The 17341-nt window shown below is 35.6% G+C and overlaps 1 protein-coding gene and 1 long non-coding RNA gene across 3 annotated transcripts in view; one reads left to right on the forward strand and one right to left on the reverse strand.

Annotated features, from left to right (window-relative positions):
- gdf11 (growth differentiation factor 11) overlaps nucleotides 1-4207 on the reverse strand; it is a 64816-nt gene extending 60609 nt beyond the window's left edge. Inside the window, exon 1 of one of the 2 annotated variants that reach the window (XM_042765946.1) lies at nucleotides 3472-4207. In XM_042765946.1, the coding sequence (XP_042621880.1) occupies nucleotides 3472-3889 (418 nt within the window). In that variant the 5' untranslated portion in view covers nucleotides 3890-4207. The remainder of the gene's footprint in view (nucleotides 1-3471) is intronic. The other variant, XM_042765945.1, reaches the window with a different exon arrangement.
- Nucleotides 4208-13364: 9157 nt separating this feature from the next.
- Nucleotides 13365-14711, forward strand: LOC122146709. Its single transcript, XR_006161224.1, has 3 exons — nucleotides 13365-13404; nucleotides 13858-14068; nucleotides 14298-14711. It is a non-coding gene; the product is annotated as an uncharacterized LOC122146709 (long non-coding RNA).
- Nucleotides 14712-17341: the final 2630 nt, after the last annotated feature.

Below are 17341 nucleotides of genomic sequence, written 5' to 3' on the forward strand. Positions count from 1 at the left end.
CACAAATGTCCTTCTCCTCAACAATTCCAAAGCAACAGAAATGAAATGATCATGAAATTATTGACCGTGTTAATGCACAACATGTTCTGTGTGCAACATTTATATATTGCCATTGAATGTAGTTTGACTGAGGGAAAGGATAGATACAGTAAGAGACTGAACTGATATTATACTTACAACAGTACATATATAAATTAAAAGGGATCTTTACAAAACAGTCATTAGATATTTTCAGGTTAAAGTTTTCACTTCTATTTACGTTTGAGATAAAGAGTTATATTTACGTTTGAGATGCAATTCTATTTGTTACATGTGATGACTTCAGTAGGCCTACCTGCTTATCTGGGTCTGGAATTGCTCCAGAATGGGAGGAGAAGCATTGAACCGTGGGAAGAGGAAAGAGAACGAGAGAAAGAAAGGGAGGCATTCTTGAGAGAGCAGTGAAATTGTACCCAGGCTATAATGGACTTCAGTTCCATTGAAAGTTTATTAGCCAAAAAACTGACTACATGAAGTGTTATTTCTACAACACATCTGTTCTTTAATTACTTCACTTTTTATTTCATGTTGACAAAACAGGACAGAAAAACATGAGTTTGCTTTCCTCCTTTATTTTATTCCTCTTTCACTCTCAGATGCACAGGAAAGAATGAGAGTAGTCTAAGACACAGGTGTTCACACAGTAAATTAATGCTAAAAAACTTCCCACACACACACTTCCCATTGATCAGTGGATGGTTGGACAACCGTCCTGTCTTTTTAGCATTCTCTCTTCTGTTTATGGTTCCTGCACCTTCAGGAAATTACCCTTTTATAGGGTCAACACAATAAAAGACCTTTGGTTTTTTTTCTAGTTGGGAGTGGTTAGTGGGTTGGTGCTTGTGAATGTGTATATGTGTGTATGTGACTTTGTGTGTGAGAGAGAAAGAGACATTTTAGGTGGGGGAAGCAGTTCTTGTAGTGTTGTTTAATCTCCTACCCGTCCTGTTTGACATTTTAGGTGGGGGTAGCAGTGTTTAATCTACTAGTTATCTTTTGCGGCCAAAGAAAAAGACCTGAAGAGGTTAATTGGCTCCTCGTCCAATATATCACATTGCTGTGAACTCTCTGACCCTTCTTGTCAATAGGAGGCCTTTTCCTCTCTGACTTGATGAATGTGTGTTTCTATGGGAGTGCACTGCAGAATACAATTTTTTGGGAACAAAAAGAGAAGTTATGGCAAATTATACATCTCAGATAATTCAACCTCTCATAACAATGAGAGCCCTACATTTTGTATTTCTACTGTCTTCTCCTAGCATTCAGCACAGTTTGGTGGTTAAGTTAAACAAGTCAGTAGGGCGGTGGGTCATTGTGTGGGAAGGAGGTGAGGGTGTAAGCTGACAAATTAGTGAAAGAAAAAAAAAAACACAGCTTGTTATGAAAGCACACTGACAAGGAGGAAGGTCTGGTCTAAATATATAGACTGGTGACAAATGAGTTCTAATGGTTGATTTTCTACTCTAGCCTGTACACGTACACAGCCAAATTCAGAACAGAGGCAGAACAAAACATACCAGTGCAACATCTAAACATAATATCCACCTTTAAATCTAACATCCAAAATATAAGCTGGTAAGTGATATAAGTGACAGTTTTGATTTTGTGGGATTACATTTAATGTCGCAAGCATTTGCTTTTATTTGCCAGAACTGACTGCTTGTGTGATAAAGAACGAGAATGGGAGACGATCATGGATTCAGTGATGGGAGAAGGAAGCTGAAGAAACAAGGATTACTGAAAATAATAACAATTTTTAAAAAAGTAAAAGTAAAGATAAACTAAATGAAAACTTCAAAGAAACAACATTGTAAAAAATCTTGAAACAACAGAGAAATGGTTTAATTTTTATTGTAATCAATTTAACCTTTAAAATGGATATTATATATAACGTAAAACAAGTATTTTTCATTGGCATTTTTCATTGATACAAATTGATTATTTTAAGTGATTAAAATAAAGACATTTTATAAATTCTTCTCCTTTCATAAGTCAAGTTGAAAGGAATTTAAAAGACTATCTAGTAGTTCCAATTGAAATTTAGCCTACTTGAATTCATCAGTAGCTTAAATATAATAGAATAAAATGAGAGCCCACTTAATAAACTCAAACGAGTATTTTATAAAAAGGAATGTATCACAGCATAAATGTGACTAATTACTTGAAACTTCTTTCCCGCCTTGAAATATTTTTAAAGTTAAATTTCATATAAATAAATAAATAGCTGCTTATGAAATAAATAAATAGTTGCTGTTAAATACACATGTGATGGTCAAAATTACTTATAGCCTAATTCTTTTTTATGCTATTCTCATACTGCACCGCTACAACAACAATCTATAACAACAAAAAGGCTATTTTTAAAAACCATCCATGAGTTTTGCAGCCGTTAAATGATCATTTATGTGGTTCGTCCCTTGAATGTAAAGCGCGTTCATTATGCCAGCGGGAACGTGGGCTGTGTGACAATCAACGCAGAGGTTAGTTAGGGGAACACAAACCTATCTTTGTTCACTCTGGTCAGGGGGGAAAAAAAACGGATTATTTGCTCGGCTTTTCATCTGCCTTGTGCGGAATACATTACGTGTGTAAATGTTGTTGAACCCCGGCTATTCTCAGCGAAAAAGGTCACACACTCCCCTCGACCCAAACTCCTCCATGGGCTTTGTGTCCACACTAAAGTGAAAAAACGGCCTATGCCTATAAACTTCACATTTAAAGGCAAGTGCAGTCGTAAGGCACTGCTGCTGCTTGTAGGGAAACAATAGTGTTTTTGGACACTTTCTCTAGCAGAGACTGTTTGAGCAAGACGGTTCTTTGGTAACTGCTTTAATGCTCATCATTTATAATACCACTCTCTATTAATCGTCTTAAATACTGCTCGTATATATATATATATATATATATATATATATATATATATATATATATATATATATATATATATATATATATATATGAATATGTACTCGGAAGCTACATTGAGCGCATCTGCAATTTTTATTTATTTATTTATTTACATAGTCCTTATTAATTTATTACACGTAAACGGCCACGGGCGCAACCAAGTGAAGGCAGCTTTCAAATTCTAAATGGTTAGTGGTAGCTGATACGTTTTTTTATTGTAGGCTAATAAATGTGTGTGTGTGTGTGTGTGTGTGTGTGTGTGTGTGTGTGTGTGTGTGTGTGTGTGTGTGTGTGTGTGTGTGTGTGTGTGTGTGTAACATTAAAATGCTGACATTTATGATCAACCTTATGCAATTGTCACTTTAGCAAATCTAGTAATAAATAAACGGTAATTTTCCACTAAACATTTAATAGATGTGTAACTGCTTTAAATGGGTGCAAGGATAATCTAAAGTGTTTCAGACCATTAGCTTAAGCATAATTTATTAAACAACTAATCAAATGTGAAAAAGTTTTGTAACTCACGCTCTGAGGCCATAGTGATGACAGACTCGGTAGTGGCGTGATACTCATCGGCGTCCATGAAATCCTCTAGGGAGGATGCGTCCCCCTGGAAGTCGTGATGGTCCAGAAGCTGCTGCAGCGGAGGTGCTTTGGGAAGAAGCTGATTTACCACCTCTCTGCTGATGTTGGGCGCTTGTTTTAAGCGCAGTTTGCTAAGGATTTGTGATTTGATTGTTTCCAGCCGTAAGACTTTACTCTGTTCTCTCCAAACGCATGCGGAACATTGAGGAGAGTCCACATCCTCCAGATCAAAGAGAGAGACTCCAGCATCCGAGGACATCTCACTCAGTGGAGCCTGAAAGAGGTCCGGCTCATCGCTCCCGGACAATCCCAAAGAAATAAGAACCGTTAAGCACAATAAAAAGTTATACCTTGTCATGACGTTAAATGGTACCAAAGGTTTTCCTCTTGGCTTTGCAAGATACCGTGGTTCTTATCTTGATAATATTTATCCGAGCAACGAATTACCTAAAAAAAGAAATTAAGACGTTTTAGCAGAATATATATTCCATTTTAAACGGTCAAAGCGTCGGGAATAATCGAATTCTTTTAAATAACGTTCCTTTTTGCATTTCAGTTTGTTTTTCGAAGTCCTTTTATCAGCTACCTGCTTATGTCGGAAAATACTTCAGCATGTCTTTTTCAACTGTACAGATGCGTCTATAAAGCCCCCCTTTATATATCACTGCTGCCTAGTGGCGTAACCCGTCTCTATTGGCTAGCATTTTAACAAAAGGCTCACAGGTTTGTCACTAAATCGAGGGGGGGGGGGGGGGGGGGGGAGAGGGGGGAGATTTTACTGTTTATATTCTGACACTCCGCACCACCCAATGTAAATTAGTTGTAGACATAAGTGGACGCAACTTTTCATTGCAGATTGTATAGTTTATAGGCTGCTTTAGTTCTAATTTAATCAATATGTTACCTCGTGCAAAGAGCGCTATTTGCCGGTTAGATTCTTGTTTTCAGGCATCACTTTCTCTGAAATTACTATGTAAATAAACATCTGAGCATTTCTTTAGTAAGTTGTTTATTTATTTATTTATTTGTTTATTTCAACTGGTCATTAATATGATCACATACTTTTACAAGATTTTTTCCTTTGCTCACCTAAATATGAGAGAGCATACAAATATCAAGCTTTAAATTTGGAAACAATGAGAACTAATCGGCTTTTTGGACAAATCATCGTTCGATTTGGGAACAGACGTTTTCCGAAGGCTTTAAGACCAAGCAGAATCCTTTGCCCGCTGGTCACTTGCGTTGGCTTTGCAGCTAGCAGGACTCAAGCAAGCATATACCCCTTTTCACCGCCCACGTTTTGACAACAAATAACTTTGGGTACAGAACTTTATTATTGTTCAAGAGCTCAACAGCCAGCCATGCATTAGCGCGACTATCCAAACGCTCTATCACACGCCAGAAGCAAACACAGTGCTATTTTTTTTTTTTTTTTACATATAGGCCTATGTATTTTTTCGTCTTACTGTTTTACATTAATGTAGTCTCTAGAAGAACTATTCTTCTGAGTTAGGAGTTTCCTCTTAAAACTATCTAAATTACTATCCGTACTGCTCCTGTTTTTCTTTAGTTGCAGTCCCAATTCAGCAAATAGTGTTGGCCCAGACTCGGCCCACATCTGGCCGCGTGAAATCCATGCGGACCAGATGTGGGCTGGATCTGGGCCGACACTGCTTGTTGTCTGGGACATTTTTTGTTATTTTGCACCTCCGTTAAGGAGTACTAAAATGAATCATTTTATGGTTTATCTTTGTGCGCCCTCTGGAGGGGAAAACCTAGAATTGGAGCATTACTTTGCTTTCTGTGCAAAGTATAATTTGTTTAAACTTCTTAAGACATGTATCTGCAGTTCTTCCCATGGCTGTGCAGAGCACTGATGTCTGCGAGCGTCTAAAGAGCAATCTTTATTAAACTAAAGAAATTTTTATTGAATTGAGAAATTTAAATCATGCAGAGCTGGGCCCGTATTCACAAAACATCTTCAGGCTAAAAGTAGCTCATAACTCGCTGATTTAGGAAAAAATCTTTAAAATAATGGCCGTGTCAGTCCTAAATTTAAGACTCCTAAATTTTTGTTCTGAGAGTATTTCCCAAAGCGTTTTAGCGCTAAAATTAGCTCCTAAATCTGTGAAATGTTTGGAGTAGTGAAGAGGACTATCCTAAAATGACTGTTGCCAGCAATCTACCTCGGAATATGAACATTTTAGAAACATTTGACGATAATGAGCTTTTAAAAAGGTATCTGCTTTGGTTTGGAGGTTATACAAACTCCAAAGTTTTAATTATATCCTTAATATATAGCTGTTCTCAGGTCCAGTTTGTTTTTCTTTTATGTTTGCATGTTTTACTATTAGCCATGATTATTTTACTATTCTACTAATAGCCAATTAAAAGGCTATTTAAATTTAAAAATTAAAATTAAATTTATGCATTTAGCAGACGCTTTTATCCAAAGCGACTTACAGTGCATTCAGGCTATCAATTTTTACCTATCATGTGTTCCCGGGGAATCAAACCCATAACCTTGCGCTTGGTAACGCAATGCTCTACCACTTGAGCTACAGGAGCACTGTATTTATATGCATATTACTAGAATTGTATTAGTCACCTAGTCTCAGAAAAAAAAATCCACATGAAGTAGCGAAATCACGCAGTCCTTGATGGACAAATCATTAACGGCTGGTCTATGTGGTAATATAGTACATCGGGCAGGACATCCATATGCTCACCTAACATTCATCGAACTCAAATATGGCTTATCTGAAATAAGTATGTAGTAGCAACTTTACATGGCAGCTCAATATAATGTTAGCTTTCACAATGAAACACACAGCATCTCCACAACATGATGGTGGCAGCAACAACAACAATATTACAGCGAGAATAGAAGTTACACTTTCTTTCTTTGCATGAACATTTGTGTTATGCAAATCTTCTTACACAGTGTCATAGACATGTGGGGGCATGTTTAAACGAGGCGTTTTAGGAGGGCATGGACATGTCTTAACTTTTACAAAGTTTGGATTTGAGACTTTAGTCTTTGCAACTTTACAGACCCCTTTAAGATACTAAGAGTTTACAAGCAGTAGTCAATAAAGGTCACAGTTACAATAGCAGCATATTAAAGAGACCTTTCTACTGACTCCAACTAACCCCTGAAAAATTCTGAAAAAAAAAAAAAACAATCCTCAGAGCTTGGGAACATTGTCAGAACAGAAGGAAGCAAGTTTTCTTCCAGTATAACCTTATATGTGGCTTGAGTCATACGTGCTTCACAAAGACGAATGTGCATGATTTCATCTATGCTATAGGACCCTCAGATCATCAACGAATCTCCACCAAAATTCACAGTGGATGCAAGACACTGTGGCTTGTAGGCCTCTTCAGGTCTCCGTCCAAACATTAGAGGAGTCAAAGCTGAAAATTGGACTCAGAAAAGGTCCAATCCTTATGGTCTTTTGCACACCTCAGCCTGCCTCTTCTTTGTTTCTCATGAATGAAGTGCTTTTTTCTAGCTTTACACGACCTCAGCCCTGCCCATTGGAACCAGTTTCAAACTGTTCTTGCCATGCACTTCACCCCAGCTGCCGTTTGCCATTCTTTTCATAGGTCACTTGATGTCATCCTATGGTTGTTGAGTGACATCTGAATGAGTTGGTGGTCATCCCGGTCAGTGTGTAACATTCTAAAATATCAGTGAGGTTACATCAATAAAGAGAAAAACAGTTCAGTCATTTTCTTATGGAAAAAGATGTGTATTGTTCCACCACCCACTATATATAACCTGGTCAGTCCCAGACAAACATACCCCAGTCCCCGGTGCCGTGTTATAATACAAGGTCCAAACAGTCACGAAACGCTCCAACAATACACGAGTAAAACCTGCCAGCGAGGCATTAGCTGCAAACGAGGATATCCACCTGGAAACCTAGAGGTCCGACGATTGGAAAACTTCCCGGGAAACACAACACCCACACATTGGTTCCTACCCCCTTATATACATACAAAAATCATCATTCATGAAGAAAATCAGCAGACAGGAAGAACCAAACACAGGAAATTATACATGAGTCCAGCACAGCATTATAGGAAATGGAGTCAAAAGAACATCATGGTATTAGTAATCAAGATATACAACTTAACCATCTTAATACAATTTCCATTCTTACATAACACACTGACATAAATTCAATATTAATATGTAGCGGTGCTACAAGTGGAGAGTAATTTTCACCCTCTGCCGGTCTGAAGCTTTGTTCTGTCCAATGTTTGCAGCTTGACCTTGACCTCCCATCAAAGCTCCTGAAAATAACTAGGAGTGGGCCTTTGCTGCAGAGGCTATTGGTGTATACTGCATTGTGTTTCCATTAGACCTTCTATCTGTACATATATGTGACAGTGGGTTAGAATGTAAATTACATGTTTCTATTTTCAAATTTGCCAGAATACTGGCCCTTTTACAGCCAAAACCACTACATGCAGTACATTTTGATATCATAAAAACAAATATATAGAAGGAAATATAAAAGTATTGGTTTTGAATATTCCATACTGTTGTGTTTTCTACAAGCTCTCCAGCACTCATTGAGTGATACCTCAGATGAGGCATCACCTCTTGGAGCCTTAAGAAATCCTCTCTTCTAGCTTCCTTGAAATGGAGCACACGGAGAAGTCAAATTTTTTAGAGAGGTGGAAGGCAGAGAGACCCCATCTGGTGAACACTGCTGCATCAGTAAAATGTGGCAACATACATCTGCCAACAGTGTGGGAGCAATACAGCTGCTGTCTGGTGTTGTGACTGTCCACCATGCCTCTTCTTCTGTCCTGAAAATGTTGTCAGCATGCACACTAGACATGTTCTCCACAACCAATGCCATAAGTGCTGGATTCTTCTAGGGCTGGGATGATAAATCGATGCAGAATTCTCAGATTTTCAGAATGCATCGTGATTCCTCTGGAATCGATTCTGAGCTTTGATTTAACAGCAGATGGCGCTCTAATCTAGTTTTTATCTGCACATTCAAATGCTCATGAAGAAGAGTGTTAAAAAGCACTTGTGCGTTCGGCTGAGTCATGTATTTTCACCTCAGCTTAGAATGCTTTTATGACGCAAGATTAATGTAAACACAGCCCAATGTGAACACCTTTGTAATTCGCTTCAGCTTTTTCAAATTTTATGAATTATTATTTTAGGTTCAAGTGTGTGTAAGGATTTGGAAACAAGCAGAATATGGCTGTTTCTAAAGCATGCAGTGCCATCTGATGTTCAAAACTAAGCTCAGAATCAATTCAAGAAAGAATCGCGATGCATTCGGAAAATCTCAGAATCGATGCTGAATCATTTCTCAATTCGCGATGCATCGATTTATTTTCCCAGCCCTAGATTCTAACAGCCATAGCCTCCAACAATATTTGTTGTGGATAAGGGTCTTTATTCAGATTGATTCAGATTGAATCCGTTTTATTGGTCGATGTCTGACCAATGAACAACGCCAGCCAGTGCGACTTGGCATGCGGAAAAAAACATTTATGCATGTGTATGCTTCATTGTTAAAACACTTGGACAATATTTTCATTAAATATCTTAACGGGATTTTATATTGCAGTAAAAAAAATAGCTAATTCGTTTATTGGTTGGAGTCAGCCAATGAAATGAGACGTTTTTATGTATGCGATGACGTCACCTCATAGAGCAGATCGTGCCGTTTGGCGGTCAGTGTAGCAGTCTGTCATCACGATGGAGGCATTAAGCAATCCCAGGTTTTTCTTTTTAATAATTGTGTATACCAGGAGTAGGCAACTTCGGCCCTGGAGTTCCGATGTCCTGCAGAGTTTAGCTCCAACCCTGGAGAAAAAAAAACTCACCTGCCTGTAGCCTTAGTAATCCTGAAGACCTTGATTAGCTTGTTCAGGTGTGTTTGATTAGGGTTAGAGCTAAACTCTGCAGGACAGCAACACTCCAGGACCTGGATTGCTGGTTGCCTATACCTCGGGCCCGTTTCACAAAGGAGGTTAAGTGAAAATTCTGAGTATGTTAACCCTGAAATGAGGGAAACTCTAGGTTTTCTGTTTCAGAATGGGAGGTTTATTAAACCCGAGAAAGCAGGGCAAGTCAAGCCCGTTTCTGAAAGAGAGGTAACTTATACTCAGAGCCATTTACCGTAGTAACTTACACTATGAACCTAACCTGGTCAGGAGCAGGTTTTCTTCGATAAACCCAGAGTTTCTCTCGGTCTCCTCCCCCTTTTTAAACACTTCATTGATGCACGCTGGAAAGATGCTCTTCTTACTAAGTGTTTTTTTGTTTTCTGCTTTTTTTTCCCCAAGTACAAATATAAAAAAATAATAAAATAAAGTTTGATTTTCTATATAAGAAAATTATATAAGATACTTAGTCTTGTTTCCTGGGGGGATCTAAATTAAGTGCATTTTACTTAAGTAAAATTATATGCCAGTGTGGTAATAAAAATAATCAATGCAAATGGAAAACAAGATTATTCTGAGTGTCTATTACTAAGTGCAAATCTACTGTAGCTCCGCCTTCCATCAACACATAAGGTTAAATACGACACATGTGAATAACAGTTTCAGTGGTGTAGACATTAATGTTTTGGGCATGGAAAACTAGCTTGTAACGCGATTGATTGGGTTAGAGTCCGGCTTTTGCCGAGCTCGTTCTTCTCACTTTTCCCATCACATGTCACATTAGAATTTATTTTCAATAAAAATGAACAAAATGTTCTAAAAGTGGAAGCAAAGTGCCTAACGAGTGTTTAATAATGATACAACTATTTATAATTGTAATAGATATAATCATTTACAATCTGTTATTATTGCATCCTGTTAATGTATAACAATACTGAGGTGCAAATGTATCTGCCAGTATAAAGTATAACTAGCATCTAATTATTATTAACACTTAGCCTGTTGCAAAGAACTTTTACTTTTACATGGTAAATAGAATATATCATGATTTTCACTGTACATTTTTTTCTGTAAATAGCATCTAGAGCTACTTGCACTTAGACTACTGTAAATAGGATCTATCGCTAAGAAAGTATGTTAATTCCACTTAGTGTAAATAGCCACTGCCGTATTTTTCTTACTCTATTGGCAGATCATTTGTAAAATAAGAAAAATGCACTTAAAATATTATTATTAATATTATTATTTTATATATATACTTTTGCCCATGATGTACCATAAAATGATTAGCTATAAGTTCATTAATCCAACGTTCTGCCAGTTTTCACCTGTGATATTATAACACTGATAAGAATTACATTTGTATTGAGTCTGAAGTATGCAGATGGCTTTTTTGGCGGGAGCTGTTGCCATGGTGAATCGCAAAGGTGTCAAAAGTATTCACATTAATTAGTCAAGTAAAAGTATAGATACTAGGTTTTAAAAAGACTTTTGTAGAAGTTGAAGTATCAACTCAAGCTTTTTACTCAAGTAAAAGTGTAAAAGTACTGGTTTCAAAACTACTTAAAGTATAAAAGTAAAAGTTATGTAAGGAAAAAAAAAAATGCCATTAAGAACAAAAGCTTAGGTCGCGCCACTACCCCACCTCCTCAAAAAAACATTTTTCTAAAAATTTGGGATGCACTAGGCTACCTGTTTCAGCTGCATATATGCCCATTGAAAATGAACGCACTTTAATACAATGCAAATACATTAAAGAACTAGAGATATGATGACTAGTTGCCTATAAGTATTGTAATGGTGCAAAAAGTCAAACTTCAGAGGCATGTCATCCATAAACTTTAATGGAATGTATTTAATGTACATCCAAGCTTAACTGCAGGAATCTGCGAGGGCAATGAACAAGAAAATTGGTGTACCCAGGGCAGGCTTAGTAACAATTACCCTTCTATGGTTGACTATATACAATAAACATTAGTGCTGTCAAAATGAATGATTAATCCAAGTGATTAATCAAAAAATAAAAATGAAAAATAACTCAATCCTGATACCTTCTTAATTGATACCTTCCTGTATTCGCTACATACGTATGCTTTAGGGCTGTCAAAATGGCTGAAAAACTAAATTCGAGTTTTTTACTTATGTATTATCAAAATTCGAATTATATTCAAATTTAAAACGCATAATTTCAGTTAGGGTGAAGAGAAGCTTTTGGCTTTTCTCCTGAGGTCACAAGAGGGTGCATCGAGCAAAATATTACTAATGTACGTTTATTCAAGCATTAGAATACACGACTGTTAAGTGAATAATATTTAAAATAATGTTTATAAACCAATTATAATTAAGTTGCTTAAACAACTATAAACAAAACAGCATCATGTATGCATGCATAGTTTAATACAAAGCGCACACAATACATTTTTTATTTAAAAACATGAGAGGCAGTGGGATGGGGAAAAAGCCACCATAAATTCTCGAGATATGTTTTTAAAAAGTTGAACGAGGGGATAACGAGTTAAAAAGTTCGTATAGCCTACTTATCACAACATTGTCAATTGCGTTGTCAATCGCAAACGCCAATTTATTCAAACGTCTCGCTACCGAACTACCTACAGTAGCTTAATTATCGGAGGAAGAAGAGAAAGCACCCATTTGATAAATCAGCCAGTAGTAAGAAATAATATCTTTTAAGAAATATATTTTTTGATAAACGAACCCAACACGTCCTTGCTGGAGTGATGTGATTTGTGTCATGTGCAGGTGCGATGGATCAGGTGTCATCCAACCACAATCAAATTCACTTCATCCGGATGGCGCGATTTATCTGGATAGGTTTTTATTTTTTATTTTATTTTATTTTATTTTTTTTGAATGAAAACAAATCGAAATGAAATAGGAGTAACGAGGCTATTTTTAAAATGTAAGGAGTAGAAAGTACAGATAATTGCGTGAAAATGTAAGGAGTAGAAGTAAAAAGTCGGCTGAAAAATAATTACTCCAGTAAAGTATAGATACCCAAAATTTCTACTTAAGTAAGGTAACGAAGTATTTGTACTTCGTTACTTGACACCTCTGGTGAATCGTAATATCGGCGCTCCATTGATAATGGCTTTTTATAGTTGTGGTGCACGCGCTTAACTCAGAGTCAGTCAATGTAGAGTTGATTAAACCAACTCATTTCAGCTGTTCTGTAACCGAAAACTCAGAGTTTCCCATCTCAGGGTAAGTCAACTCAGAGTTCAAGTTAAATATATACATATATATATACATGTACATATATATATATATACTATATATATATATATATATATACCTATATATATATACCATATATACATATATATATATATATATATCTTATATATATATATATATTATAATATATATATATATATATATATATACATATACATACATACATATATATATATATATATATATTATATACTGTATATATATATATATATATATATATATATATATATATATATATACACATATATATATATACACATATATATATATATATATACACACATATATATATATATATATATATATATATATATATTATCAGTGTTTTTAAACATCGTGAGTATTGATAAAAATAAATAAATAAAAATAAAAATAAGACAGGATACTCCATGACCCATGTAGAATTTTTTTTTGTACCATGCATGTGGGGGTGGGTTATTACTTGATAACAATAATAATAATTATTATTATTGATGTTGTTATTGTTGCATTTTATGTGAATGCAACTTATATTGTTTTCTTTCTACAGGAGCAAAATTCAGAAATAGAAAGTGCTGTAAGGAATCTGCTTAGCTGCATCCGAAGGCATAGCAGCCCTCAAGCACATGAAAATCCCAAGCCTGGTACTAGTGCTTCCTTTGGGGTTGGCCAGACTGTTAGTAGGCCAAACACAGTTCAGCAAGAAATGCAAAGGTAAGGAATCGTGTACTCTGAGCTATAGTTAAAAATTTTATTATGGGGGGGGAATTATATTTATTCTATATTTGTATATAGCAATTTGTTGGTGTGATGTGGTAAAGATGTGGGCTAGTAATCAATGGATTAAATGAACCCCACAAAGACCCATATGTGATTTGTCATCAATACAGCCCTGAGCAGGGCTCTTAATCCAGGTTGTTAAAGGGGAATTCTACCACTAATTAGTACACTGGGAGTTGTTTTGGTTGAAGATGTCCATTAAATGTTGCCAGTGAAAACCACATTTGTACACTGTATCTATATAATATTGTATTTAATAACAGTTTACATCATATGTTAGGTTTTCTTCTATTTTAGCCTACACTGCAAATGGTCTGTTCCTGCAAGAGTTAATTTTATAACAATAACTTTGCTTATTTGCACATATATTTTGTTATTTTATTAAAGAGCTTTTCCAGCACTTTACCATGGAAGCCGTAAACGAATGAAAAAAATGGCACCTGAACCTGCAAAACTTACATCTGTAAAGTTCTTAGAATTCCAGTTCTGCTTGCTGTCCAAAAACTCCCAAAAGACTCCCAAAGATGAAACAGTTCTCTTACAAGCAGGGCTAGGCAGAAGAACTGTAAATATTCCAGACAATGCTGATCATACTGAGGTGAGCCATGGTGTAAAACTTGATGTTTAAATATGTTTTGGACAAAAGAAATTACAAGTTTTTGTTCCTGTTTTATTTACATTGTTTTATTTATTTATTATTTATTATGTATTTATTTATTTATTATTATTGTTTTTAGTATTATTAAATTTTTAAAAAGGAGGAACAATTTTTCCCATTTGTGTTTTCATAAAGTATTTTACTTGTATTTCTGCCTTCTAATATCCAGATAACCAAAGTACTTCTTCAGGAGTACCCAAAGTTGCAAAACTTAAGGGGTGGTTGGCTGCCCCAAAAAGCCTCAGGTAAGTTTATGATACCAAATGCATTTACATATTTTTTATCCTTTTACCAACATTGTTATTGTTTTTCACATGTCTATTTAAAAGGGGACAGTGGGCAAATGAAAACAACATCTCTGGCCCAGGATTCCCACGGCTACACAGCAAAAATATTGAAGACGTCCTCTAACAATGGGAAGAATGTCATCTACATCGTCCCCCTCCAAGAAGAAATCGATATAACCCCGTTGCCATATAATGCACCTGAATTTCATAACATGCCCAAAAACATCTGCATGACATGTGGTATATCAGTCCCATTTCAGTTGCTGCCATGTCCCCTTGAGGATTGTCAAAGTAATAATGTGGTAAGTGATATTTCAGTGTCATTCACAAAAAATGAAAAAGTATATTCTTTAAAACAGATCTTGATAGATAATTGGTTAGTTATCTATTTTATGTCCCAGGTCAGGTGTACTGTTACACTTTTTAAAAAAACCTGATTTTTTTTAGTTTTCTCAACCTATTTTTGTAAATTTTTGAGTTTACTCAACTTTTGTTTGTATAAAACTGAAAACAAATTGAGAAAAGTCAAAAATCTGCTGAAGCTGGCATTGACCTTTTTAAGTTCTCAACTTTTTATTTTTTACAGTGCTGTAAAAAATGAAAAAATCAAAAGTTGAGAAAACTCAAAAAATCTGCTGAAGCTGGTTGCCTTAAACATTTAAGTTTTCTCCATTTTTTTTTGTTTTTACAGTGTAGGTTTCTTCAGCTATCACACATTTATGCACTTACTGTATATATGGTGGGCTCAGCTGCTACCCTCAGTCACACTTCTTGAATCCGAAAATCTTCTTAAATATAGCCATCTATTATTCTTGAAGTATTTCTGTTATGCTCTTTTACAATAAAGAAACTTTATGTCATAGTTATAATGAGCCTCTTTTTCAGATAGAATAAAAATATAATCTGAATTATTTTTATTTTTTTTTCAGATAGAATCTGAATCTGACAAGGAAAAAGAAAATGAAGAGGCCCATGGACTGAGCCATAAGTCAGATGTAATTTGTCTGGTAAGAGACTGTCTTGGTTAAAAAGTGATGACAAAACTTAAGCTAATGCAGTCATTGGTAAATTGAGGATGTATCCGGAGAATATATTTAACTCTGGTTATAAATAAATTAAAGGACCTTTTGTACAATATTAAATGATTGACCACCGGTCATTTTTATGACTTTAAACTTTAAACATTTTATTTTTTAAACTGACTTTAACTGTTACTGCTAGTCTGTGTTTGTTTCTGGTTCTCTCGTAAAGTCAGCATATACTGTTTTTATACAATAAACCTGATTGGTGCCTAGTCATAAGATCATAAGCAATGTGCTTATGGTTTGCTTGTAGACCTGTTTGATGTCATATTGAGCCTGTCTCATTCTTCAGGATGCCTGTCCGATATGTGGAGAAGAATTTTCTGCAGAAGTGATGCCTTACCATGCCAGTACATGTGCAGAAAGGTACTGTAGAAATGTTAGAGTTGTGAACAGTAGGGAGAGATTTTCTTTTTCTGTCCACAACAAATACAGTCACTGTTTTACCAAAAAAAAAAAGAGAGAGAGAGAGGGAGAGAGAGAGAGAAGAATTATGGCATTTCTGGTTCAAATGAGTTGAAACAAATGAGCAATTTTGAAAATCTCAAATTTGGGATATCATACTGCAACAATTCTCACAATTTACATATTTTAAATGTATTCTAATGTTTAGTTTTCAAATGTTCCTTAAAGCCTAGATGGGCAATGGATGTTTATGTATTTTACTGTAGTTTCCCTGAGATTTTCCCCTCAATTATGGATGGAAATTCTGTTGATGAAACTGCCTCATTACCATCCCAAACCAGTACCAGACTACAAAGCACTACTTTCCAACTTGATCCTGATCATTTAACACCTGGGCCATCAGTTTCAGCTGAAAGTGCACCTTCAATGTGTGATGGTACTGATTTTGTGTGTTTTATTCTCTCAGAATGAAAAAGTTGATGTAAAAATTATTTCCATGATACCATACCATGAGTTTTTTTGGCCACAGATTGGAAGAGGATTGAGCTTCCAGAAAGGCCAGCTATACAGTACAGGCAGTGTACACTTCGACAAAAAGAAGACGAGCCCCCACTGAAAGTAAGAATTGATATTAGAGAAGACATGGAGGACCAGGAGGGGAGAATAAAATTTTTTACAAGGTCCCCAAAATTGATTGGACTAGACCTCTTCAATGCCGATTGGAAGGTACTATAACAATATTAAACTTAATAATGTAACTAATAATGAAATCTTGTCATTACAAGAAACCAAACATCCTGTCCCATTGTATTTTGTCATACACTATATTCCTTTAATTATTTACACTTTTTAATGATACACCTTGTTTACATGTTGTTATTAACACATTTTAAAGCGGTTTACAATTTTTAATTTTTTTTTTTTTAGGGGGACGTTGCCACTGGGGATGGTGTTCAGCGCCATTTTTTCAGCATGGTGATGCACAAGCTGCAGAATGGATTCCTCTTTAATGTTGGTTAGTTCTTTCATGGAATATCATCAAGGAGGTTATTTTAACAACATTAAAGAGAAAGTTTCAATATTTTACTTACCCTCCTGTTGTTTAAAACCCATATGGCTGTCTTTCTTGTTTATAGGATAGTTTTGGACAAAAATCTGTTATCATTTTAAAGCCACAAAATCTTTCTGGAACCATTGTATGGAAAACAGCACATACTATTCTGGCAAATAGCTTTTTTTGCGATCTGTAGCAGAAACACAGCCATACATGTTTAGAATAAAATAAAATAACTGATGTCTATAAAAAGATGTCAGTTACCATTTTGTAAGCACTGTGTGATCAGTTTACTAACAGACATTGTCACCTAAACAAAAAATGCTTTGGGTTTCCTGCTTAACAAACAGGAAATGGAAACGGAACTGCGTTATTTGAAGGGCAA

This window comes from Cyprinus carpio, chromosome A11 (assembly GCF_018340385.1).
Source record: "Cyprinus carpio isolate SPL01 chromosome A11, ASM1834038v1, whole genome shotgun sequence".
Lineage (NCBI taxonomy): Eukaryota > Metazoa > Chordata > Actinopteri > Cypriniformes > Cyprinidae > Cyprinus > Cyprinus carpio.